Genomic DNA, 25,015 nt, shown 5'->3' on the forward strand with positions numbered 1-25,015 from the left:
GCAAGGGTGGCGGCTTGAATACCTGCTCTTCTGCCTACACAGGACAGGCATCCAGAGGTGTTTTGAGTCACTGAGCTCCTGGCATCCCTGAAAAGCTAGAAACCTTAAGGGCTTTTCGTTTTTTATTTCCTTAAAAACAATTTAAGGGGTTAACTTCTCCCAACCTAAAGTGTAGCAAAGGACCACCGACAAGGCCAAGCAGCCTCTGGAGGTCAGCGAGCCTCTCCCTGGCTCTGTGCACAGGTGCTGCCCTGGCCACAGCTCAGAGGCCCACTCGTGAGGGCAGCATGGTCTCCAGGGGGGCACTCCAGGAGCCAAGAAGGTACCTGGTACCGACACGCCTTCCCCAAGTCTCGGCTCCTTTCTGGGGGTGTGCTCTGCTCACGGAGATGTGGCCACAGTGCAGAGGGGAGTGCGTGCTGCAGGACTAGAGCCTGATGCATTTGCAGTAGTCAGCGCTCTGTCCAAAGGGTATGGGAGGCGGCTCATTTCCTAATTGCTGCCTGCCAGGATGAATTCAGGCTGCATTTGGACTAGGATGGGCATATGATTCAGGCCATAAAGTATCATTGCATTTGGAGCAGTGGGTCCCTGTGAGCTGAGCCCGCCAACGCTCCATTCCAACTGACAGCTCCCGAGAACATATTTATTACCTAGGCCATAAAGGCATCTGCTTTTTAGACTACCTAGGGTGTAATTAAGATGAAAACAGATTGATGGAGCATACACTTAGGAGGAGTCTGCGTGATTTAAAGCCAGCTTCCTGAGGTCTTCTCTCCCAGTGGCCTCCCCATCCCTTTCCTTTCACAGAGGAGCTAAGTTCTTGCCTTAGTGGTTGTCACTGTAGTGTTTGGTTGATGGGGGAGCATTCCACCCTGTGATACCCAAGCGCTCTCTTACTGTGGAAGGAGGTTGGAGCAGGTGCCCAGACAGGTGTGCTCAGCTGCTCGCCCGGCCCCAGACCCCAACCTGACCAGGGCATCTGATGACTAAACCTCATGACCAGGTGGCTCTTCCAGGCTTCTGCAGAGGTGCTCTGCAGGTGGCCAGGCATCAGCTAGGTGACAAGGCAGGCTGGGTAGGGAGAGGATTTGAGCAGAAAACAAAGTGCTCACCACCCTGCATCCTCTCCCCCGGCATCTGGGATGTTCAGACTGCAGTATGAACCTCAGTTCTGTTGCTCTCCAAGGTCTGTTGCAATTACAGGTCTAACAAATACTTCCCTTAATTCCACATTTACTTAACTAGTGGGCCTACTGTTGTTGCTGGTCCACTCCTTTATCTGCCTTTCAAAGCGAGGGGCGAGAGCAGGCCACAGGCCTTGCCTCTGCAGCAGAGTGGCCCCTCTGCCATCTCTAGAATCATGACAACAGCTGAGACTGAGCCCCACATGTGCCACCCATTCTGTGGGCTCCACGTGTCTGGGTGCATTTGATCCTCACGGCAGCCTTAGGAGGCTTGGGCTCTCTGGTCGTCTGTATCTCTCTGATGAACAGAGCGAGGCCTCACAGTAGGACTTGGCAGTGTGCTCAAGGCCACACCTTGTGCCCTGAGGCCACGTGGTCTTGTCCATAAAAGGCCAGCGGGGCTCGATTTAGGGAGCCGCTGATGGCTCAGCTTACCGTTCACAGCGCTGGCACAGTCACAGCAGGTCCTGGGCCAGCAGGCCTGGAACAGCTCGCTGCCTTCACTGATGCAGAAAACAGGCCAGAGCAACATTTTCATTCTTTAGAAATAGTCCCGAAGGAACCAGAATAGCTACGCTCAATCTGGACGAGGCATAATCTGCTGCTGCTAGTGTTACAGTGCAGAGGGAAAGCTGTGTCAGCCGAAAGATGGCTGACGATGGCTAACACTTGGGTGCGTTTTGGGGGAGGAGCATCTGCCAGGAGGAATGAGAAACTGTACTTGTATTGATTCTTGCACATTTGCCACTGTCCCTGTAGCTTCTATTGATTGTAGGATTTAAAATGCCCTCTGTTGTTTCTAAAGCATGTCTGAGCCAAATGAAGGGCTTAGGCTCCCCTTTGGACACAAGCTCCTGACTCCAGCCATCTTCAGGCGAGAGCCATGCCTGCATCTCAGTGGCCTTGCTTCTCTTCCTGCCTGGACATGCCCAGGCTCCATGGAGTGGTGCCTGGGAATTCAGAAGGCTTCAGCCAGCTCGCTGGAGGGCACTGTGGCTCTCAAAACCATCAGGGGCTGGTTCTGCACATGCCCTCCAGACCCGGTGACAGGAACAGAGTCTGCTCCTGAGATGGCGCTCACACCTGTGCTCTTTCCTGTGGCCCACTCTCTGGTTCACCCGCGGCAGCAGGAGAGCAGCTGTGTGAGAGGCCGTCCCAGTGGGGCTGGAGTTAGGAACCTGCCCACAGGCACCATGATCTTACCAGTCATGAAAAACGATTCTTCCGTTTGCCTTCCAGAGTCACAGTTTTCAGAGTTTTCATTTAGGGGCTGTCCTAATAGTTAAGCAGTCCCTTCAGTGTAGAACAGTTAGGACTCTTGCTGCTGTGAGCAGCTCAGGGCTCCAGGGAGGGGTGTGCTCAGGGCCCACACCCTTGTTTATAGCACAGTTAATTTATCACGGGTTTGTGTTTTCGTTCATTAGATCACAACAACTTTCCCCAAGGATCCAGTTTATACTTTTTCTATTTCACAAAATCCATTTCCTATTGAAAACCGGGATGTATTGGGTGAGACACAGGTAAGCTCTTTGTCTTTAGAAACATAATTTAGAGTCCCTACTGTTTGTTTATCTAGTGTCACTATTGTTTTTCTAGAAAGTAGCAAGCTTTCTGACTCTCCTGATTTGTTTTTGTGACAAAACCTGGCTAGGCCTTTGTCTAAGACACTGCTGATCACACGAGCCCTCTCCAGGGCAGGGGCAGTGGATGAGCACAGAGGCAAATCCCTGTAAGCCCTCAGGCCTGTGGATTTGCTGGAAGGACCGTTCTCAGGGGGCCTGTTTTATTGGTCACTTTTTGTCCTCTCCCAACAACGTTATTGATTGTTGGTAAGCGTTGTCTTTTGTGACAGCGTCTCACTTTGCTGCGTGCTCTGCCCCCTACCTCATCACCCTGCCATGTCTCTCAGGCACCATCCAAGCCGTGGGGGCGCATGTGGCCTGGCCACCTTGGCTCTCACCTGCACATCAGGCCCGATCAGAACTGCTGTGACTGCCTTGTCCTGCCACATCAATGGTCTGTGAACACACATCCCAAGTTGATAACAGGCACTACAGAAAGGGGCCTGGTTAAAGAATGTGTACAGTGAGATTGTCTTCTGAAGCTGTGATTAGTGTACAAGGCCTCTCTGATGCTTTGGTTTCCTCACTGCCCATCTGCCCAGGTGCTTGTTGAGGTGCAGAGCCACTGACTGGGGTGGCAGTCTTGAATCTCCCGCTTTCACTCCTGTTGAAAGTGTTAGTGTCACGTAATCCTCCCCACCACCCCCCGATTCCTACTCCTCACTACCGTGCTGCCCTGGATCAACAATGTACCTAGACAGACGGGGCTTCTCCCAGCCCCGCAGTGGCCCTTCCCACTCCCACTGGCCCCCAGAGGTGAGTTTGAACATGTCTCACAGCTGGGTCAGCTTCACAGACATGTTGCTTACACTCTTCCATAAGTCAAATGTACTGAGAGTGTTTTCCTGGGAGATGAGGCCACAGCTTATTCTGCAACTGCGTTCCTCTGTCCTTGGCTCCCAGTAAGTGGTTCTGGAAGGAGACGGGGAGGCCCATCCATCAGCGCCGAACGTGTTCAGTTCCATCTTTGTAGGACAGTGGCTCTCCTGCGACTCTGGCTTGGGACTAACGGGTGCTCGTGTCTGTGTCCCCCCATACCTGGCACTCCAGGACTTCCACAGCCTGGCCACCTACCTGTCTCAGAACACCTCATCCGTGTTCCTGGACACTATCTCGGATTTCCACCTCCTGCTATTCCTGGTCACCAATGACGTCATGCCTCTGCAGGTACGGGCCAAGTGGGCTTCCACTCCTCAGACCAGAGCACGCTGGGCAGCACCAGAGCAGCTAAGTCCCCCTTAACCTGTCCTGTGGGCAGCAGCTTTGCACAAAGGCTTTGATAGAAGGGTGAATTTTTCACTTTTAGCGTTTACACTGGAACAGCTTGTTCAAAAGCGTCTGCCCTCTGTGATGGAGGACAGTTCCTCCATTTGTTAGAACCACGTGGGACGCAGAGGCCGCTTAGCTCTGTGTCCTTCTAGCGGGAACATGAGGGATCCAACAATTGAAAAATTCCTGTTGGAACAGTTTGAGAATCCCAGCCTCTGCTTCTTCCCGATCTCTCTCTCCTCTTCCCGAATCAGCTCCAGTTTATCACCTTGGCCCAGAAGGTTGGCCAGCGTCCAGGCCCCAGGCACACAGCTGCACAGTTGGCGTTTTTAAGACATGCTGTTGGGGGAGATGAGGGCGAGTGTTACAGATGGCGGCTGCTTTCTGAGCAGCACAGGGCCAGCAGGGCCAGCCAGGAAGCCCCTTGCATGGGTTGTGTCGTGACTGTCCTTTTACTTTGGCCCTTTTCCTGCCTGGGACCCAAGGAAATGCATTCTGCGAGGTGACAGAGTAGAAAGGAGAGGCTCCTTCCTCCCACTGCTTTTCTATGTCAGGTGGCCTATAGCTGTTCTTGTATCTTGTGTCTGTGTTTTGTCCAAACTACCCATTTGTGATACTTGACACCAGGCACCCCGAAACTTTTCACTGGCTTTGCCTTCCCTGTTAAGCCCAGAGAGTTGCACCTCCAGCCCCCGGCTTAGCTGCTGCCCCTCCGGTTGGGGAGGTGGTGAAAGCTTAGGGCCTTCTCCCTGGAAAATGTGTGCTGTTTTGCAGTCACTTGTTAGGAAGCATTTTCTGTAGATACTGCCTGAGAGCCCCTGGAAGGCTTTCGAAGTCTCTCGTTATAAAAACTATTTAGGGCTTCCCTGGTGGCGCAGTGGTTGAGAGTCCGCCTGCCGATGCAGGGGACACGGGTTCGTGCCCCGGTCCGGGAAGATCCCACATGCCGCGGAGCGGGTAGGCCCGTGAGCCATGGCCACTGAGCCTGCGCGTCCGGAGCCTGTGCTCCGCAATGGGAGAGGCCACAACAGTGAGAGGCCCTCGTACCGCAAAAAAAAAATAAAAATAAAAACTATTTAGTTCTCTTCACTTTGACCCTGGCGGCCTAGGATGCAGAGTGTATTGAGGTACAGACGTGATGGAGAAAACAGAGGGCCGAGGGGGCTGTGAGGGAAGAGGGTGGGCCTCATGGCCATGAGGCTCCTGCCCATCCACCCAGGCCCTCAGGAGAAGGACTGTGAGCTATGATTACCTAGGGGGTGGAGCACAGCCAGCCTGGGACACAGAGTAGCACAGCGGCCAACCTGGGGATCTCTGGGAAGAATTTAGCACTTGTATTTATAAACCTAAGTGTGTGGTGTTTTGCATTTCATAGTGACAGCCTGTGAGATTTTTGAAATTCCCTCTGAAGTGTGTCTTGATGTTGGGGAAAAAGAAACTTGTGAACAAGTCTATCTACTGTCAGTGAAGCGAGTTGGAACCTTCTTTTTTGGCTTCTTGCAGGACAGCATCAGCTTGCTGCTGGAGGCCGTGAGGACCAGAAATGAGGAGCTCGCCCAGACGTGGAAGAAGTCTGAGCAGTGGGCCACCATCGAGCAGCTCTGCAGTAAGTGTCTTACCCTCCCGCAGTCCCCATTGCCAGGGCCCAAACTCCTGCCCTTCAGGGCTCCAGTACTTCTTCCCGGGCCCTGGACACCTGACCCCAGATGCCTTCTGACAGCATCGTGGGCAATGGAACAAGCACACCTCTGCCGGGGCCCACAGATGTTTTCATCACTATAACATACGCGTAAAGGCCACAGATTTTGGGTATACTGTTCCATGGATTTTTGTACAACACGTACATACCAGATACGCTATTCTTCAAGCATCTTAGCAGTTTGAAAGTCATTGTTTTAGATGAACAGAAACTTCACACTCACCTAAGTGCTGAGTGCAGAGACCTTCTGGACTCCTCAGGCTTTTCTTTTCCCCTTTCCCATCAGTTCTCAGAGCATTCTTGGTGGCTAAGGAGGAAAAGAGTTAGAGAATAGAGTTCGGGGATCTTGTGTCTCCCGGGTGAGCGCCTCTGTCAATCAGCCTTGGGAGCTGCCCCCACGCTGCCAGTGCCGTGGCCACCAAGCCCCCCAGCTGAGAGCTCGAGAGGGCAGTGACCATGGTGGCCCTTTTCCCTGCGGCTTTGAGAAGTACTGTAACGCCCCCTGAAGACAACAATGAAAGTACATATAAAAAAGTGTTTAAATATTTTCTCAATCTAGTGGGCTGATACTTGAGCCAAAATTAGCCAGGAAACCCTCAGTGGAACCCAAGGCACAGGGAGTCCAGCAGGGTTCTTATTTTCTGTCGACACTAAGTACCTAGAAGCTCAGGGGTTGGAGCTTTGGTATTCACTGTGTCGTCCTTCTTCTTAATTTTTCTTCTTATACGATTCTTACAACCAAACAGTAAAAGGGCTGGATGTGCCATGTACTCTTCTTGCCCTCACGTTCTGAAACAGAGGACCCATTGTTCCCACCAATTCCCTACAGCGAAGCCCACGGCCTTGAGTCCTTAGGTGGACAGTGGTGAGGTGCCGGCCAGGATCTCAGCACCTGGTCCAACTCTCCCATGTACTGGGCTCTCCAGGCCCCTGGTGTTATTCTTCAAATGCTTCACACACAGACATTGAGTGAGCAGCTTTAGTAGTTTGGAGCCCTCTCTCTCAGCCCAGAAAGTGCACACAGGGAAGCCGGGACAGGGGGTGGGTTAGCTAAGAGGTTATCCTGGACAAGCATTGGCCCAGTTGGGGGAATGGAAAACTAGATCAGGAAAGGTTTCAGTCTGAGCATTTGGCTTGCTTTTGCCAACCCCATTAGACACTAATGAAAAACTAGCGACCCCATAGGAGCTGGGTCCCATTCTGCTTCATGCCTCATACTTAGGGTGGGAAGAAACCCAAGCCCGAGTCAGGTGTCAGTCCTCCAGCAGCAGGGTGACACTGTCTGGACCTGCTGCCTGCAGCCTCTGTTGGGAGAGCGCCTGGTGTTCACCGACACTCACTTTGCTAAAAAAGTGCGACGTGATTGTCAAATGCTGTCAACAGATACACTACTCGTGGAATTCCAGTCACTGCATAGGGTTGGTAACACAAATTAGCAATAGAGTACCCTTTACAGATGCAGAGTCATAGAACATGAGAGATCTCGGGACATAGTCAGTGGAAGCTACGTAAGAGCTCTTTGCTGAAAACTAACACTCTGCCAGAAGAAGAGCTAAGCAAATGGAAAAGAAATCCCACTATCTGGACTGGAAGACAAGATATTTTTAACATGTCAGTTCTCCCTAAATTGATCACTACAATCTCAGTCAAAATCCCTGTAGACAGGGCTTCCCTGGTGGCGCAGTGGTTGAGAGTCCGCCTGCCGATGCAGGGGACACGGGTTCGTGCCCTGGTCTGGGAAGATCCCACATGCTGCGGAGCGGCTGGGCCTGTGAGCCGTGGCCGCTGAGCCTGTGCGTCCGGAGCCTGTGCTCCACAACGGGAGAGGCCACAACAGTGAGGGCCCCGCATCCCGCAAAAAAAAAAAAAAAAAAAAACTTGAAAAGGCAAGGAACAGAAGACTGGGAGAAGATATTCCACAGAAGATGTTCCATAAAAAGAATTACAGTGATGGTCACCATCAGTCATCAGAAGAATGAAAATTAAACGAGGTACCATTACACGTCTTGAGGGTGGCTGAGATGCAAACACTGGGCGCATCGCGTGCTCACGAGCTCCCTCAGCAGCTGGAGCTCTCGCACGCCCAGTGAGGATGACCCAGCGAGCCCACTGCTACCCAAGAGACATGCAAACACAGATCCACACCAAGATTTGTTTTAAGAATATTCACGGTGGGCTTCCCTGGTGGCGCAGTGGGCCTGCCGATGCGGGGGACATGGGTTTGTGCCCCAGTCCGGTAGGAGCCCGCGTGCCGCAGAGCGGCTGGGCCCACGGGCCGTGGCCGCTGGGCCTGCGCGTCCGGAGCCTGTGCTCCGCAACGGGAGAGGCCACAGCAGTGAGAGGCCCGCGTACCGCAAAAAAAAAAAAGAATATTCATGGCAGCTTTGTTCACAGTGGCTCAAACCTGGCAGTGACCCAACTGTCTATCAGGAGGGGGATAGATAACTAGGGATGGTGTTCACACCGAGCTCTACTGCTCAGCAGTGAGAAGGAAGGAACCACTGACACAGCAAGCAAGGAGGGTGGGCAGGTGCATGAGTGGCCACAGCTGACAGCTTTCCGCTCTGCAGACAGCAGCTTTACTTATCGGTGTTCTGTGTTTGAGCAGGGGACCCACAGTAGGGGCTCTCAAGCCGCATCTGTCCACACCTGCAGCAGTTGCCTTTAGAGTCCACTCCTACCCTGATAAGCAGCTGTGCAGAGCTCTCAGATGGGGTGGGACAGCTTCCCAGTGCAGAAATGAACACTGCTTCTCCTCCTGCCCCACAGGCACAGTCGGTGTGCAGCTTCCAGGCCTCCACGAGTACGGAGCCGTCGGGGGCTCTGCACACACCACCTCGGCCGCCATGTGGGCTTGTCAGCACTGCACCTTCATGAACCAGCCAGGCACCGGCCACTGCGAGATGTGCAGCCTCCCCAGGACCTAGGGCTCCCGGGCCCTGCTGCCCGGACTGGGCCCACCCTAGCCCTCTCTGAAGCCAGGATTGTTGCAACCATGCCCCACCGCAGGCAGCCCTGAAGGCGAGGCGGGGGTGGCTGCCCTGGGGGTCTCTGACCCATGAAGCTTCTCAGCACCAGGCTTCCCTGGAGGGAGGGAGCCAGGCTGGTGCTCTTGGGCTGAAACCAGTCTCTTGGTGGAGGCACCGTATGGCCTCATCCGGATGCCCTGCAGCAGCTCCTACTGTGGTAGAAGGACTAGGTGCCTCTAAATCATCACCTGGAATTGAGGGGGTGGGAGGGCTTGCTGGCACCATCCAGCTTTCTTTTTTCCTTCCTTTGGATGCTTTTGGTTCCCATGTTTTTGGTTGGGAGCTCTTGGTGACTATACCCCGTTGCTCTGGGGCAGACCCTGCCTGTGAGGGCCACCTCTTCCCCTTCCAGTAGCCATCGTGTGGTGGAAATGCGTAGCCACGGGCTCGCTGCTCTTCTGTCCGCTTGGTCTGCAGGTGAATCTGCTGCCCACCCTTTCCTGCTCTCACCCAGCGTCCAGGGGGGACCTTAAAGTCTGCTTTGGTTGTAATAACAGTTACCAGTAATTCCTGCGAAGAAGACTTTTATTTATTTTTTTTTAAGATAAAAACTGCATAAAAGGAGAGAGACTAGTTTCCACCTTCGTCCCTCCTTCAGTGAGTCCCTGGAGGTGTTTGCAGGCTGGGTGGGTGGACGGGGGCCCCACAGTCAGGTCTCCTCACAAATGAACCTCAGTGCCTGAGACTTTCCTGCCAAGCCACATGGCTGGGACAGGTGCAGACCCAGGTAGTCCAAGCAGGAAGCTAGTGCTGGCTCCCACTGAGCAGGCAGCCTCTCCGGGGGGCCAGCACTGCTGACCAGGCCTGCATGGGGTGAGCTGGGTGGCCCAGGCAGAGCTGGAAGCTCTGGTCCCCTTCACCCCACACACCATTCCTTCCTGTTGTCCTGCCCGGGCCCTGGCCTCTGGCACGGTGATGTGGCCCCGGTACAGGCCAGGCCACAGTACAGCAGCTGTGGGGCTGCTGCAGGGACGTTGGAAAGTAGGTACCGTGCTGAGGTATGGGTCCAGGCTATTTCAGGACAAAGGTTGTGGTCAGACTTTGCATGTGCTTTGGGGTCCCTGCGTTTCCTCTGTGGTTGGGCTCTGGTCTGGCCTTTCCCCGGGAGACGTGGACATCCTGATGCCTCTTTGCCTTAACAAGAGCCGTATCTCTGAGCTGCACTGCACCCACCCATGGGAGAGGCTGACCCAGACACAGGCTGCTTGGGGACTTCATGTCTCTGTCCTAGGGCAGGAGGCAAGCCTGTGTGACCTTCCCTCGCCCTTGGCCTGTGAACAGTGAGCACTTGGGCATGTGTTCACCTGTGGCAAGGGCTGTGCCTGGCACTCCAGGTCCACCTGGCGTGGGACACCAAGTGGCCAGTGGGGTTGGGTCTGGCTACAGTGGATCTGTCCTGGGGGGCAGGAGGTGCAGAGCCCCCTGTTTCCCCAGTTCATCTGTGGCCACCTGCCAGCAAGCTGGGAGGACCATCTGGCCCAAGTCATCTGCTCCTTTGATCAGATGTGAGTCTGCAGGGGAGCAGGAGGGCGCTGACCTCAGACCTCGCGGCCCCCACCGTTCCTCCTGTACTTACTCTGGTCTTTATCTACCAAGCTAATTTCCTTTTCTCTTTGACCAGTGTCCTACTCACTCTGAAGTTCTGGCATCTGCATAGTTCGTTTCCTTTTATCTTTTAGCTAAAGAAAAAGTGTTGTGATTTCTCTGCTTCTGGTTTTGAGTCACTCTTTGTTCAGTAATGCACTTTATTTTGTCCAAAGAGAGTCGGGGGTCAACATAAGGAGTGGGGGTACCTGCCAACAGGCTTGGGCCCAGGCAGCTTAGCCATCTCCTCTTGCATAGGGGAGGGGCCCCCAGCTCCACCTTCATCCTACCTGCCCTTGTGTGGACACACCCTCTCATGCCACCAGGCACCAGGCACCATAGCTCAGCGAGGGGGGACCAGGTGCCCGGCCTCCACCAACCAGCCTGCTCCTGGTGCTCCCACTTGGGGCTTGCAGGTGTGTGTCGGTTGGGTTTGTAGTAGCGTTGCCTGGACTCCAGCCCTGCAGTTGAACCAATAAAAGCACCTGAAGCGACCGCCAGCGCCCTGTTTGTCCTTCCTGGGCCCCAAGGCCTCTCCCTGCCCTGAGCCTTGACTTGCCTACCTTGTCAGGCGACTTGATGACTTTCCCCTCCACACATCACTGTTGTCTGCTGACATGTTTAGAGTATTGAAGGGTAGAGACCCACTCCTCCTGCCCAGGCTCCTCGGCCCTGTGCTCCCAGTGTAACGTCCACTGGAGGAGCAGAGCCTGGCCTCCCTCCATGACTTTTCTGCACCTTTTCTGCCTGTCAGCCATGTGGCTGCTCCTGGCCTCTTCGTGGTGGGTGAGGTGCACTCCGCCAGGCAGCAGGTGAAGGATAGTGCCCAGAATCCCCCAGGCTTGCACAGATGCAAGAGGAGCAAGGCCTGGAGGGGACACTTGTCGAGTGACAGCCAGGGGGCGCTCCCCCCGATGTTCAGTTACCAGCCTTCACAGGCACCTTACAACCCATTCTGTCCTTTGGCCACTGGTTCACTGCTTCCTGAACAAGTATATAAGAAACACTGCCCACTGATGTCCAAGGGGCCCTGGGGAGAGGCAGGCCCAGCCTAGCTTCTGGACTGGGGCGGGTGGGCCCTCAGCACCTGGCTCCAGTCCTGTCCCTGAGCTTGCCTACTTTTACCAGCAGTGTCCTGCTCTCTCTGTGGTTCAGGCTGCTGACCTTGTTGGTTCCGTGAAGTGATGAGGTTCTGGAACGTCATCCCTCCCCCTGAAATCAAGCAAGTGGAGTGTACTGCTTGGAAATAGAACTCAGGGTCCTGCCACCCCCTTTCCTGGCATGTTCAACATGTTGGCAGGCTGTGCTGCCTATAAGTGCCTGGCACAGCCTGCAGCTTCCCTGCACATGCTGTGTCCTGTCCCTCCCCACCCCTAATGCTGTCTGGTGGTAGTTTGTCCTTGGGAAGATGTAGCCCCCACGTGTGGCATAGAGACCACTGACTATCCACAGCACGCTCTGCTGTCTCACAGGCCTCCTGCCACAGGCCTTCCATGTGCACCCACATGAGGGGCCCCTCACCCCACATCACCCCTGAGCTGGCTAAGCCCTTTGCTCTGTAACCTCCGGGGGGATCAGCGTTCAGGGCCCCCTCGCTGTTTAGATAGACTGTAGATGGTCATAAATCCTTGTATCACAGAGGGTGGGTCTTGCCTGGACTTGGGGCCAGGAGCCTGCTAGCCCCCCTGAGCAGAAGGGAGTGGGACAGAGGAATGACCAACTTTACAGTGCCTGGCCAGTCAGGGCTGAACCTGGGAGGTGAGGCCTGGCCAGCTTAGCCCACCTCCCAGATGCACTTCCCCATACGGTCATTTTCTCTAGGACAATCCTGGTGTAGTTCCCTTGGTGCTGGGAAATAGTCTGCGAGGGCCAGGTTGGGAATTGGTGTGAGCATGTGGCCACAAGACCAGCCAAGAACACTTGAGCACTCAGGTTGGGGGGTGGGGGTGGAGGTGGGATTCAGAGTGGTGTTCCTCTTGAAAGGACCATGTCCTCACTTCTAGTTCCAAAAGCCACATGGGAGCTGGTCTCAAGAGGGCAAATGACAGACTGCAAATGCCATGCTGATGCTGGGTCCAACCCAGAAACACTGAAACAGTAGCGGTCCACTGCCCTGGGGGTTGAGCACCAACCTCAACAAGGGGAATTAGAACTTTTGCTACTGGTTCTTTGTTTTGGCAGGTACACCAGCCTTGGTAAGGTCAGCTTAACTCAAGCCCAGAAAACACTTGGCAGCTGGGCTCCTTCAACTTGCCCTGTCTGGCCACACCCCTCCAGATGCCTCTTTCATTCATGGGTGTTTGACCTTGGAGCCTCTCCCATTGGCTTCTTAAAGGAGAGGGGTGTGATTGACCTGTCTGCAGGCACCTTTCAGGGTCGCTCTGGGTCTGTCTCATTCGGAGAACTCTTGGCCCCTCTGATAAGCACCTCTCCCCAGAGCCTTGGAGGACAGAGTTGGGAAGGAGAGGTGTCTTGCCCTGTCTTCACCCTGACCCTCCACGCTGACTGATGGTGAGCTGCCCCCCTTACCAAGGCCCAGCCAGTCATTTTCTTCATGGTCTTCTGCCCTCAACCCAGAATTCCTCTGGCTTACCCTTTTTCCCCACTGTCCGTTCAGACCAACACACCCACAGACAGTTCGTTCAGCCATGAAAGAAGGGACACTTCGGTCCATGTTAAGCTCAGACGCAGCAGTGTCCTGGGGACGGGGTAGGCGTGGGTGTGTCTCAGCAGCTCAGAAGGAGGAGACTCATCCCTAGACCGAGGGCCCCTCCCCCCAGCCCCCGGCTGTGGAAGTGGCAAGACCTGACGCTGCCCGCCCCCTCCTGGAATTCGCAGATCTAACCGCCCCCCAAAACGCTAGAAGGTCGCTTTAGGAGCGCACCGTCCGCTCGGAGGAGACGCGTTCTGACGGGCCGCCGCCCTGGGGAAGTCTGTGTACTGGCCCGGGTCCCGGAGCCGGCCCGGCCCTCGGGCGCACGAGGGAAGCGCGACTTCGGGCGAGTCCAATGGAGCCGCGGGGGAGGACGGACGAGTGGAGAGACCAAGGCCCTTGGGCTTCCCGTGTTTGGCTTTAAACATGTTGGCCCTTTGCCAAAGCGTTCTGTGTCCACTAGCTTTACCTCAACGGCGTGGCCTTCGACCCAGGGTCCCGGGCTCCCGCGGGAACCCCAACACCTGACGCGCAGCCGCCCCGCCCCCGGCTCCGGCCCCGCCCCCGCCACGCCGCTGTACGGCGGAGGCCGCGCTGCGACCTGGGCGGCCGTAAAGCGCCGCGCCCCGCCCCGCCCCTGGCACCGGCGCTGCGAGCCCGAGACCCCTCCGGTGGCCGGGCTCCCTGGCGACCCCACGATGGCCGGCCTCGCGCCGCGGGTCGAATACCTGGCGGGCTTCTGCTGCCCGCTCGGGGGCCTGGCGGCGGGCAAGCCTCGCGTGCTGTGCCACGGGGCGGAGGTCTTCCTGTCCACCGGGAGCGAGCTGGTCTATGTCTACGACCGGGAGGGGCGGCTGCTGATCGTGAGCACCCCCTGCCGGGGAGGGGCCAGGGACCGGGGGAGAGGGCGGGGCGGAGTGGAGCGGGGTTCCTGAGCCCTGGAGGGGGCGGGGCCGGGCGGGAATCCACCGAAGGCCCGGCGTATTTCAGGAGTTTGTACTCCGCCTCTTCTGGGCCCCATGCGCCCGGCCTGACTCTGCGTTCTCCCCGGACGTCCAGGCCGTGTACAAGTTTCCCGGTCAGGTGTGGCACCTGGAGCTCCTGGCCCTTCGCAGGGCGCTCTACGTTCTGTGCGCCCGGAGTGGCATCTACTGCTTGTCTTTGGACCAGGCGAGCAGGTGAGGCATGGTCGCTGGACGGCACTGCTTTGGGCGGGTCCACACTTGCCTCTCCGGGGTTGAGGCGAACATGGCCTCAAATGGGCTTCTCGCTGTCTCTGACTGGTACTTCCCTGCCCTCCTCAAACACTGCCCCTGTGACCTATACGGTCCTTTTACCCCTGGACTGGGTTCAGAATGAACACTCACCAGGCCTCCAAGGTGGGGATGGTGGGCTCAGGGCCAGCTCTGAAGTCTTGGGGGCCCCTGTCCTCAGCACCTGCCTTCTCTAACAGGCTCCTGCTCACAGAGAATTCTTAGTAAACGGGGTTCAAGCGGCTGAGTCTGCAGCCGGGAGCAGGATGCTGCCCCTTTGGCTTTGATGGGCCTTGGTGGGTCTGGCATGACACACCTATGAGGTGGGTCTCTGTGAACCCTGAGTCAGTGGTTAAAGGAGTTTCACCATCCTCCCCGCCCCCGCCCCCCCTCAGTACCAGTGCAGAGCCTAGAGCCTAGACTCGGGCACCTATTCACTACTGGTTTAGAAAATAAAAAGGTAGCAGGTGTGATTCACAGCTGAGGCCTTGGGGGGTCTGACAGTTCTGCACTGATGAGAATTTTCTGTCCAAACCCCATTTCTGGAGGGCTTGGTACATCCTATTATGCACGTGTCCCTGGGCGACTGGTGGGGAGCAAAGCAGTCCGTGGAGCAGGTGGGAGGCACTGTGGCATGCCAACTGCTCCCTGGTGGCTATAAGTCACTGAGATCGCTCCTTGTACAGACCCCAGGCCCGTCATGTCAGTGGCAGGCTGTCACAAAGGGAGCTTGTGAGCACTGTAACTGACATTTGCCTGTGTTCTCAAAGGTCTGTGAGCCGGGATGACAAGGATGACAGGGACGACCAGGACAGTGAGGATGGGCAGGTCGATGAGCTCCCTGTCCCTGTGATCCCCGTGCACCCAGACACCTGTGTGCTCCCCAGTGCCACACTGCATGCCTTCACTGTGCTCGATGACGTGCTCATCACCCTGTCACAGGGCCCCACCCAGTGGAAGGTGCAGCTGTTTGAGTGTCCGTGTCCAGGGGAGGACCCTAGGCCCGGAGGCGAGATTGGCGAGGTGGAGTTGTCCACCTGCACCCCCCCAGCTGGGAGCCTGGGGGAGCCCACAGCCCCCCGCTTCCTCCCAGTGCTGTGCTGTGCGTCACCACCAGGCTCCAGGGCCCCACATGGCCACCCGTGGGGCTCTGGGGGCGTCACGCTGGAGGGGACCCTCTTTGGGCTACTCTTTGGATCCGATGCCTCCCTCCTGGAGTCGCCCGTGATCGTCTGCGGTCTCCCCGATGGCCAGCTCTGCTGTGTGGTCCTCAAGACCCTGGTCACCTCCAGGTCTGCCCCTGGTGATCCGAAGGCCCTTGTCAAGATCCTCCATCACCTGGAAGAGCCTGTCATCTTCATTGGAGCCTTGAGGACAGAGCCGCTGTCCGAGGATGTGGAGGACGTGTACTGTGACTGCCTGGTGGCACTTGGTCACCATGGCCGGACACTGGCCATCAAGGCCAGCTGGGACGAGGCAGGGCATCTGGTGCCAGAGCTGCGGGAGTACAGCCTCCCGGGACCTGTGCTCTGTGCGGCCCACGGCAGGGGCGGCCGTGTGTACCACAGCACCCCCTCGGACCTCTGTGTAGTGGACCTGGCTCAGGAGGTCTCCCCCTGGGACCTCACGCAGCGTGACGGGGCCCCAGGAGGCCTGCCCTCTCTGCTGTGTCCAGCCAGCTTGAGTGTCTGCAGCGTCGTCACCCTCTCTGTGTCATCTAGGGCGCCTGAAGGTACGAGCCACGGCTGAAAGCTAAAAACCAAAGCCATGGGGTGGGTGGAGCCTCTCTGATGTCTCCTCCCTGTGAACTGTCCGTCCTCCTCTCCCTGCCTCATTCCTGTTCTCCATAAAACTGCCCGGGCAGGCCTACCCTCCCCTGGCATAGCCTCATGGTTGATGCTTCTTGTCTTGGGGTCCTGTGTGGGTTTAGGGGCGGGGGCTGTGCTACTCTGCCTGGGTAGGGTCTGCACCTGAGTGACCCTGGGCAAGAGCATCTTCCCATGGCCAGTAGTGCAATGGAAATTCAAATTGGTTCAGGTCTACTTACCATGTGGCCTCCAACGAGTCCACCTTGCACCAAAGGCAGGGGGCATCGCCAAGCTCTGATGTGTGTGTTCTCCCCAGACAGAACTGGAGGGGGTTTCAGCCATGTTTGCCCAATGTTAAGGGGGAGGGATAAGAGCCCCGCTGCCCCTAGCACATATTCCCCTTAAGATAGCCTAAGAATGCATTGTAAGGCCTACCGTGGACCATACTTGATACGAAAGAAATGCTTTTGAAGTGAAAAGACTGCTGTCTCTCCCACAGGGAAAGAGAGACACATGTGGCAGGGAATGGGGGAGCCACACCTCTGGGCGGGTCTCAGGGCCTAGTGGTACTGGACTTGGAGAACCAGCAGGTCACAGGAGATGGAGCCTGTTTCCCGGGGAACTCCCTGGTAGGCCAGGAGTGGGAAAGGAGACAGAAAGATGTCGAGGAGAGGCGGCAGGCTTCCAGAAAGGCCCCAGTGAGAGCCGACTGGCCAGTGGAGGAGGCCTGGGGCCTGTGTAGCACCTCCTTCTCTTAGGAAATCTCAGAGCAGCTTTGCTAGGGGTTGGGGGGCTGTTGAAGGGGGGTGCACCCAGCTGATTTGATGGCCCTTGTCTGGTCCCTTTTAGTCCTGTCCATGTATAAGATGACACCTCTGCTGTGCTGACACCCCGTCCCAGGGAGGGCCCTTCACAGCATATGCCCAGCCCAGTACACGCCCCAGGCTCTTCGGGATGTCTCCAGAACCCTCTTTTCCTCACCTGGGCACAGGTGTTCTGCCAACACTTATCTGAGTCCTGGGAACTGCTGCATGTTCCCAGCAGCATGCCTCTCCCTGCCTGTTGACCAGGCCCCACGTGTGTCCACCTGCAGGGGGTGCTGAGCTCCTGGCCCTGTCTGCCAAAGGCCGGCTGATGACCTGCAGCCTGGACCCGCACTCTGAGACGCCTCACCCCACCAGAGTGACCTCGGCGAATGCTGGCCAAAAAATTAAGGAGTTGCTGTCTGGAATTGGCACTGTCTCTGAGAGGTGACCAGTGGGCTGAGACTCGGGCAGAGGCTGGCATGGTGTCCACGGAAGGCGGTGTCCTGGGTGGTGGCACTGGTCCGGGACAGGCCTGTTACTTTGCCTCTGACCCCCGCGATAGCCCCAGACGTTGTGTTGCCTGGCCAAAGGCGGCACTAAAGGCCAGCTGTGGGTGCCAAGCCCCTGTGTTTTAGGGTCATTTCTAGGGTGCCTGCCATCCTCTGGGATGTCACTGTGGCACCGCAGAGGAGCAAAGGAGCCAACTTGGAACACGTTGGGGAGCACGGTGGGGGTGGCCAGCCCCACCGTGGGCACCCCTGGCTCAGTGGCCCTGAAGGGGGTGGGGGGAAGGCTCCGTGAGCCCGGTGGGCGAGGCCAGGCTGCCAAGTACAGGCTGCCCCAGCTCCATCGTCTGCTGCTGGAGAAGGAGGTTGGGTCAGACGATTGCATGGGCAGGACAGGAGCCCCTGAGGTGGGGGCTCTTCACCTGATGCTCGAGGAAGAACGAGGTCTGGGCCCTCCCTCAGCAGCCATGTCTGTTTCCAGAGTGTCTTCTCTGAAGAAGGCGGTTGACCAACGGGACAAGGCCCTGACCTGCCTCAACGAAGCCATGAACGTGAGCTGCGCCCTGCTGTCGAGCCGGGAGGGTCCCAGGCCCATCTCCTGCACCATCAGCACCTCCTGGAGCCGCCTGCAGCTGCAGGACGTGCTGACAGCTACCTGCCTGCTGGAGAACAGCAGCGGCTTCAGCCTGGACCGGGGCTGGGCCCTGTGCGTCCAGGTGCTCCGCAGCTCCCGGGCCTTAGACCTGGACTCGGCTGTCTCGGCCATCACCTACACCATCCCTGTGGACCAGCTTGGCCCTGGCGGTCAGCGTGAGGTGACGCTGCCTCTGGGCCCGGGAGAGGACGGTGCGCTTGACCTGCCCGTGACCGTGTCCTGCGCACTCTTCTACAGCCTCAGGGAGGTCGTGGGTGGGGCCCTTGCCCTCACGGACCCTTTCAAGGACCCCTCTTCGAATGAATGCACCCCTGACGTCCTGCCTGAGCAGGACGGCGTGTGCCTGCCCCTGAGCGAGCACACGGTGGACATGCTGCAGGGCCTGCGCTTCCCCGGCCTGGCTGCACCCCACACGCAGGCCCTGGGCCCACTCAGCCCTGCCAGAGACCCCATCCACACCTTCCTGGAAACTTGCTGCGGGCCAGTCAGCCAGCCTGCAGGACCAGCGTCCCTGCGGGCCAAGTACCTGCCCCCGTCAGTGGCCACCGTCAAGGTGTCGGCAGAGTTGCTCAGGGCCGCCTTAGGGGACAATCACGCAGGTTGGTGGCACCAGCTGTCTTCGCTGAGGCCTGGGACCCTTCCTCCCTCTCCCAGGATCTGATCAGCCTCACAGCCGCACCTCTCTCCTCCAGGCGTGTCCCTGTGTTCTGCCACCCTGCAGTGGCTTCTTGCCGAGAATGCCGTCGCGGACATCGTGAGGGCCCAAGCACTGTCCTCCATCCAGGGAGTGGCCCCAGATGGCACTGATGTCCACCTCATCGTCCGCGAGGCAAGCAGGGGTCAGCTGTCCTGCCTGTGGGGCAATCGGCCTCGACAGCAGCAGTTCTGAGTAGGGTCCCTGGGTTGCTCGAGAGGAATCAGATTCTGGGGCCCACCCTCCAGAGGATTCCGACGCATCCGAGTTCGAGAAGCGAGCTGTGATGGGGTGGCCTTCGTGGGGCCAGGGGCAGCGTCGGCTCCCAGCCAGGTCTCCATGAGTACCGCCCTGTCCAGCACTCTCCACGCGTGGCCCCTGCCCTGTGTACTGCTGGAGATCACAGCCAGCCCGAGCGGGTCGCTCACTTGTACCCCCAGGGGCAGCACAAGTGACTCCAGACTCCAGGCCACTAAACCCCTAGACCACCAGGGTGCCGGGTCCCATCACAGACGCCCCATGTGCAGGGGCCGCTGAGACACCACGGTGGAGCTCAGTCCTCTAGCCCCATTCTTCGCACAAACCTTCCTTTCTGAGACCCTCCTGGCAGCCTCGGGGTCATGTCCAGCAGACCCTTGTGCTACAGCGTTGGAGGCTCTGGCGGAGCATCCCGTGTGGCCGGGCACACCTTGCTGAGGATGGTGGTTGGAGGCTGCCCACTAGACAGCCTTTTCAGGTCAGGCCAAGACTAGGCAGTGTCAAGGTCGGGTGTCCCTGGGGCCTGGTGGTGGTTCTGCAGGTGGCGGAGAGGGGTGGGTGCCCCAGTGCGTCCTACGATTCCAGAAGGAAGAGCTGCCGGAGACAGTGTCCTTCCTAAGGTCCCTAGGCCCCTGGGGTCTTGCCTTGTGTCCTGGCTCTCGCCCATCTTCGCCAGATTTCATCTTTGGCTGGAGGGCACTGGGCTGACCTCACTTGCCCAGCCCCCTCCCTGTTTTCACACCTGCAACCCTGACCCTGCTGTCTGGTGCCTCAGGACGCACAGTGTGGGCCATGGGTGGGTCCAGGCGTGGGCTGTCCGTGGCGGTGCAGCCACAGCAGGCACTTGAGTGAGTGCCCACGGATCTGGATGCCGAGGGAAGAGGGGTCTTCCTGGACAGATATTCCAAAGGAGCAGCTTTGCTGTTGCTTGGCTAGCTGGTTCTTCAGGTGAAAATTCATGTTGAGTGTGGAGATCCAGCCCTGGGAGCCCCTGAGCTTTGCCCACAGTGGGATGTAGAGCGCAAGCCCAAGCTTCACATGACCCTGCCAGCTTGGACACTCCTGCCGGCCACGCTGCCCTCGGGCAGGTCAGGGCTGTGGACGGCCAGTGAGGTTCCTTGTGTGTTGCAGGTGGCTGTGACCGACCTGTGCCCAGCAGGGCCCATCCAGGCCATGGAGATCCAGGTGGAGAGCTCCTCTCTGGCCAACATGTGCAGGGCACACCACGCCATCATCGGGCGTTTGCAGGTCTGTCGGTCATCATGGGCTTGTTGGGGAAGTCTCTGTGGGGTGGTGGGGACACAGGACCCTGGTGGTCTGTGGCTTCCTGCCCGGGATTGCAGGTAAGCTGTGGGCGGTTGGGAGGTGGGTGGGGGACTTGCTGCTCACCCTCCTGGCAGTAGCTCCCAGTGGCCTGTGAGCACACGTGGTTAAAGGGAGACAGTCCACTGGAGACCAGCGTGAGATTTCTTCTACACTTGCATGGAGAAGCCAGGCTCGGGCCCTGGGACCAGGTGTCTGCTCGTCTGGGCCTCCACGTCTTCCCCAAGAAAGCGCGAGTTGGCAGCCAGCCCCTCCCATACACACAGCTCCAGGGGCCCTTCCTGCTGCTTCACTGCCATGCGCGGCTACTGGGGCTGCAACCCCGGGATCTGAGGGGAGGTCTTTGTGTTCCTGAGGGAAGCCTGTCAGCTGGTGCCCTTGGCAGGCTGGGCACAGGGTCAGGTGGCCCATCTCCTGCCTGTTCTGAGTGTGTGCAGCCTCGGCTGCGCAGAGGGGTCCGAGGTGGCAGCTATCAACAACGCTTCTTCTTAAACATGGACTCTGTGTCAGCCTCACCTGGGAACTTGGTGCACGTCCCCAGGCCCCACCCCAGACCCCAAGAGTCGGAGAACCTGCAGTCCAAGCTCTGCCAGGGATCCGAGGCTGCTGTTCTAGACCTACCAGTGCACCCAGGCGAGCCTGGGGGCCAAGCCATGACCAGAGGTCCCCCTCAGGCACTACTGTGACGGCCCTGCTGTGGCACATCCATGGCTTCACTCCCGGGCTCAGGAGTCCCCCGTCCCTAGAGCAGAGCTCCCACGCCTGCATTTCTCTCCCCCAGGGGGCGCCCCGTGTTGCTCTTGCCGGGCCTGAAACAAGCAGGGCTGTCTCCAGACCCGCTGAGCGCGGCAGTTGAGAGGTGGACAGTTAGTGAGAAGCCGGGGGAGGAGCATACCGACCAGACTTCCAGCAAGAAGGGGAGTTAGTGTCCTGGGGCTGCGGGAACAAAGTGCCGCAGATGGGACACAGTGCGTTCACTTCGGAGACAGGGATCCAGGTGTCCGCAGGGTGGTTCCTTCTGAGGCCTCTCTTCTGGGCGCGTGGATGGCCGACTCCTCCCTGTGTCCTCATATGGTCATCCCTCTGCATATCCGTGTCCTGATCTTTTCTTAGAAGGACACCAGTCCTATGGGAGTAAAGCCAACCCACGTGACCTCGTTTTAACTTTATCTGTGAAGACCCTCTCTCCAAACACAATCACCGGGGGTGCTGGGAGCTGGGGCTTCCAAGTGTGAATTTGGGAGGCATGCTTCAGCCCCCAGTGGAACGCTGGGGACACTCCCTTGATGGGAATCTTCTTGTGGGCTGCAGACCTCTGTCCTCCGTCTGCTGACACTATGCTTGTGGAACGGGAGTGTGCTCGTGACAACTGGCGTTCATTCACCTGGCCGCTTGGAATCTGGGGGGCCTTGTCAGGTGTGCAGCTTCTGCCACTGGCAGCATCTCCTGCTGCCCCTTGGGGTGTCGGGGTCTCTTCTCAGTGCTCTGCCCTGGAGGCCAGCGGGAGCCTTGCTTCCCGCATCCGTCTGCAAGCTTGGGTTCAGCCCTGAGAGCCGGCCAGGCTGCCTCCAGAAAGCAGGACGTGAAGCAGCTCTTTCATGGGCCAAGATAGGAACAGCGGTGCCAAGGCCTGAGGCCAAGGATGGGGAAGGGGTGGCGGTAGGAGGTGGGTAGTGAGGGGAAAGGGCCGAGAAGAAAGTTACTTCCAAGTAAATGATCGTCAGGGTGGGGCTAGCGTGCCCTGCCGCCCGAGGTGAAGGTTAACTGGGGGCGAGGCAGGGAGGCCTGATGGATGGTTCGGGGAGGGGGAAGGGACACCTGGCTCTGCGGGCTGGAGGACAGGTGCCAGGAGCCCCGGGCGCTACTTTGGGACACCCGGGAGAAGCACCCTCTCCAGCCGTGTGCCCCTTGTGTCCCCCCAGAGGCTGGTCATGGAGCAGGCTGCCCGGGGCTCCAGCCCGCCTGACCTCCGCCTGCAGTATCTCCACCAGATCCAGGCCAACCATGAGGTGAGGTCCTTCAGGGATCCATGCCCGGAACCTTCCCCCAGCCTGGGCTCCTCTGGGGACACGCACAGGCACTGGGGTGTTGCCCAGCTTGGCAGGGGCTCCCAGTCCTCACAGCCGAGTCGGGTCTGGGCTCCTGCTGCAGGGGTGAGGTGGGGACAGAGTGGGCATGGCCACTCCTCCAACCTGTCCCACATTGGCTAGGACACGCCTGTCCCCTGGGGACATGGTCTTCCCTCAGCCCAGCCACGCCTCCTGTCCCGAGGGGTCATCACGTTAAGGCCACAGATGAGTGTTTTTCCTGGACCACCTACCACAGTCCGAGTAGGATCTGCGCATGGTGGGACCCGCTGACGTGCCCCGTGGGAAGGTGGGGCCCTAGCTGTTGCCTCCCATTCCTTCCTGTAGACGCTGCTGCGGGAGGTGCAGACCCTGCGGGACCGGCTGTGCACGGAGGATGAAGCCAGCTCCTGTGCCACCGCCCAGAGGCTCCTGCAGGTGTACAGGCAGCTCCGCAGCCCCAGCCTCCTCCTGCTGTGATGCCAGGTAAACCCCACCCTGCCCCGGCTCTGTCCCTGCTTCCGGCCCCTCTAACAACTCACAGTACCTTCATGGTTTTATGGAGAAAACCTGGCTCCTGACCTGGGCGGCACTGTGGGCCTGGTTACAGCTGGGGAAGGTCTGGGGTGAGTGCAGCTGGCCCCCCGGATAGCCACCTGGCGCCCCCGGGGGGGGGTGTGTGCTCAGAAGAGGCAGCTCGTTTAGCAGGTGTGTCAGGGTAGCGAGGCGGTCCGTGACCCCGCTGGGCAGGGGCCTGCTCATCCTCCCGCATCACTGCTTCCTTTCCTCCAGCAGCTGCCACGGCCTCCGCGCTCAGCCTCAACACCACTGGGCCGCCTCCCACCCAGAACGTTGGGGCTGGATCACGGACATCCCTCCACTCGGAAGCAGGGCCCCGGCCATGGGGTCCAGACTCCAGAGCAGGAGCGTCGTTGCTCTAGCGGCCTGCAGAGGCCGCAGAGACAGGGCTTCTGGGTTGAGCCTCGGGCGGGTGTGTTTTGGTGGTTGTCTCATTCCCACCGTGGTGCCCAGAGCCCAGGGCTGCCCCTCTTGGCAGCACCACCCGCCCACCCACAGACTTGTTGTCCAGCACTGCCCACACCTGTCCAGCCGCCTCGCTCTGGGTGCCTTGGCCCCGCTTCTCTGCAGCCGCTGGGGTTACCGGTGGGAGGTGCTCCCTGTGACCAAAGCACAATGACTGTGGGGGAGGGGGTGTTACTGCAGGTGCCCTGTGGCCAAAACAACAACTTGGTGCCTCTGGCCGGGGCCACACCCAGCGCCCAGCACTGTGCATTGTTTCCAAGGGTCCCTGGGGGCAGACAGCAGCCCCAGCGTGGCTCCGGTGCTTTGGGGGAGGGTGTCTTTCCCCCAGACTTCAGGCGGTGCTTTCCTGCTGGTGCTTTCCTGCTGTGTGTGCAGGGCCTGTGAGGCACCCGCCTCAAGAAGTGACACTTTCTGGTGCTCTGCCTTGGCCTTGGCTGTTTTTTAGCTCTCCCCCTTCAGTCTGGTGGCAGGTTTGACCTGGATTCCTGGACACACCCCCAGCTCCAAGCCCCCAACAAGTCTGGTGGCCACTGCAGGGCCCAGATGAGCCTTGAACTGACCTCTAGGGGGCCCTCAGGCCAGCAGGAAGCTTCAACACTGGAGTGAAGTGGTCCCTGCAGGGCCATTCAGGCCATGAGGGTCGCTGCCCAGGAGGACCAAGGCCACCTCCTCGTCACCCTCCATGGAGGGAGGGGGGCTGGTGGGGTGCTCCGAGTTGGGGTCTGGGAGAGTGGCTGATCGCCACATGGACCCAGCACTGAAGGGTTCTTCAGGGTGGGAGAAGGATGGGGAGGGGGGCCAGCCCACTCAGTACTGTCCTGTTCCTTCTGTCCCTGAGTTTGCTGGGAGCAGTGTGACAGCTGCCTTCTCCACGATGAGCAAGCAGTCCACCTCCAGCTTCTGCTGGTCCTTAATGCAGCGTGGAGGGGAGCTGTGGCCCAGCCAGTGAAGGGCCTGCACCCCCTTAGTCCTGTCCTCAGCTGTTTCTGAGGGTCATCTTTCTGTCACCTCCCTGAGTGCCATGGGGGAGGATGGAGTGGCCAGTCCAGCCCAAAGGGACCCCCAAGCACTCTTCCCTGCCTCCCCTCTCCAGCTGCTGCCCCAGGCTGTGCGGGCTCCACTCAGCGATTGTCTGAAGCCAAGTCCACTGTCTGGCCAAGGTCAGCAAACAGGAGACCCCTCCTTGGCACCCTGTGGAGCACCTGAGCTCTGGTGCCAGCTTCTTTCAGGTCAAGAGTGCCCCGCAGATGGGCCCCCAACCCCCATATGCCACCAGGGGGCAGTGCAGACCACAGCTCAGGACAGTCACTCGGTCCCTCTGGGGCCAGGCTCCTGCATCTGGTACTTGCGTGGTCAGTTGGAGCCCACTTTGAAGTGTGTTGGCCCATTTGGCTCCCAGCCCTTCTTCATTCCTAAGGTGAGGGGAGGCCAGCAAGGTGGGGAGTCAGCCAAGGGGGGCCCTGGCGAGAGACTGGGGAGGGGTCCTTGCTGGTCTTCCCCACCCCCAGGATGCCTCACCCCTTCCTGTCCTCCCTGGCCATATGTGTCCACTCCCCTCT

The 25,015-nt window shown here is 58.5% G+C and overlaps 2 protein-coding genes and 1 long non-coding RNA gene across 11 annotated transcripts in view; 2 read left to right on the forward strand and 1 right to left on the reverse strand.

Annotated features, from left to right (window-relative positions):
• Nucleotides 1-11,289, forward strand: part of NPLOC4 (NPL4 homolog, ubiquitin recognition factor) — a 61,877-nt gene extending 50,588 nt beyond the window's left edge. For 2 of the 3 annotated variants that reach the window (XM_029210846.1, XM_029210845.1), the window contains exons 14-17: nucleotides 2,612-2,707; nucleotides 3,860-3,976; nucleotides 5,582-5,684; nucleotides 8,547-11,289. In XM_029210846.1, the coding sequence (XP_029066679.1) occupies nucleotides 2,612-2,707; nucleotides 3,860-3,976; nucleotides 5,582-5,684; nucleotides 8,547-8,704 (474 nt within the window). In that variant the 3' untranslated portion in view covers nucleotides 8,705-11,289. The other variant, XM_029210844.1, reaches the window with a different exon arrangement.
• LOC114888628 lies at nucleotides 4,381-13,883 on the reverse strand. The gene is made up of 3 exons (XR_003791827.1): nucleotides 13,772-13,883; nucleotides 6,001-6,084; nucleotides 4,381-4,417 (listed from the first exon to the last, which is right to left on the reverse strand). It is a non-coding gene; the product is annotated as an uncharacterized LOC114888628 (long non-coding RNA).
• FAAP100 (FA core complex associated protein 100) lies at nucleotides 13,685-24,111 on the forward strand. 7 transcript variants are annotated; one of them, XR_003791825.1, is made up of 10 exons: nucleotides 13,685-13,906; nucleotides 14,103-14,221; nucleotides 15,067-16,028; nucleotides 17,198-17,354; nucleotides 17,898-18,670; nucleotides 18,764-18,910; nucleotides 20,155-20,271; nucleotides 22,269-22,355; nucleotides 22,761-22,898; nucleotides 23,205-24,111. XR_003791825.1 is itself a non-coding variant. In XM_029210842.1 (10 exons), the coding sequence occupies exons 1-9, from the start codon at nucleotides 13,742-13,744 to the stop codon at nucleotides 22,890-22,892; spliced, it is 2,649 nt and encodes an 882-aa protein (XP_029066675.1). In that variant the 5' UTR covers nucleotides 13,685-13,741; the 3' UTR covers nucleotides 22,893-22,898; nucleotides 23,205-24,111. The 7 variants fall into 7 exon arrangements, 3 of the variants coding, with proteins under 3 accessions (XP_029066675.1, XP_029066673.1, XP_029066676.1); XR_003791826.1 differs by having other exon boundaries at nucleotides 23,208-24,111; XM_029210842.1 differs by having other exon boundaries at nucleotides 18,764-18,900.
• Nucleotides 24,112-25,015: the final 904 nt, after the last annotated feature.

The sequence above is a fragment of the Monodon monoceros genome, unplaced genomic scaffold, assembly GCF_005190385.1.
Source record: "Monodon monoceros isolate NGI ecotype Baffin Bay Population unplaced genomic scaffold, NGI_Narwhal_1 Super_Scaffold_9, whole genome shotgun sequence".
NCBI lineage: Eukaryota > Metazoa > Chordata > Mammalia > Artiodactyla > Monodontidae > Monodon > Monodon monoceros.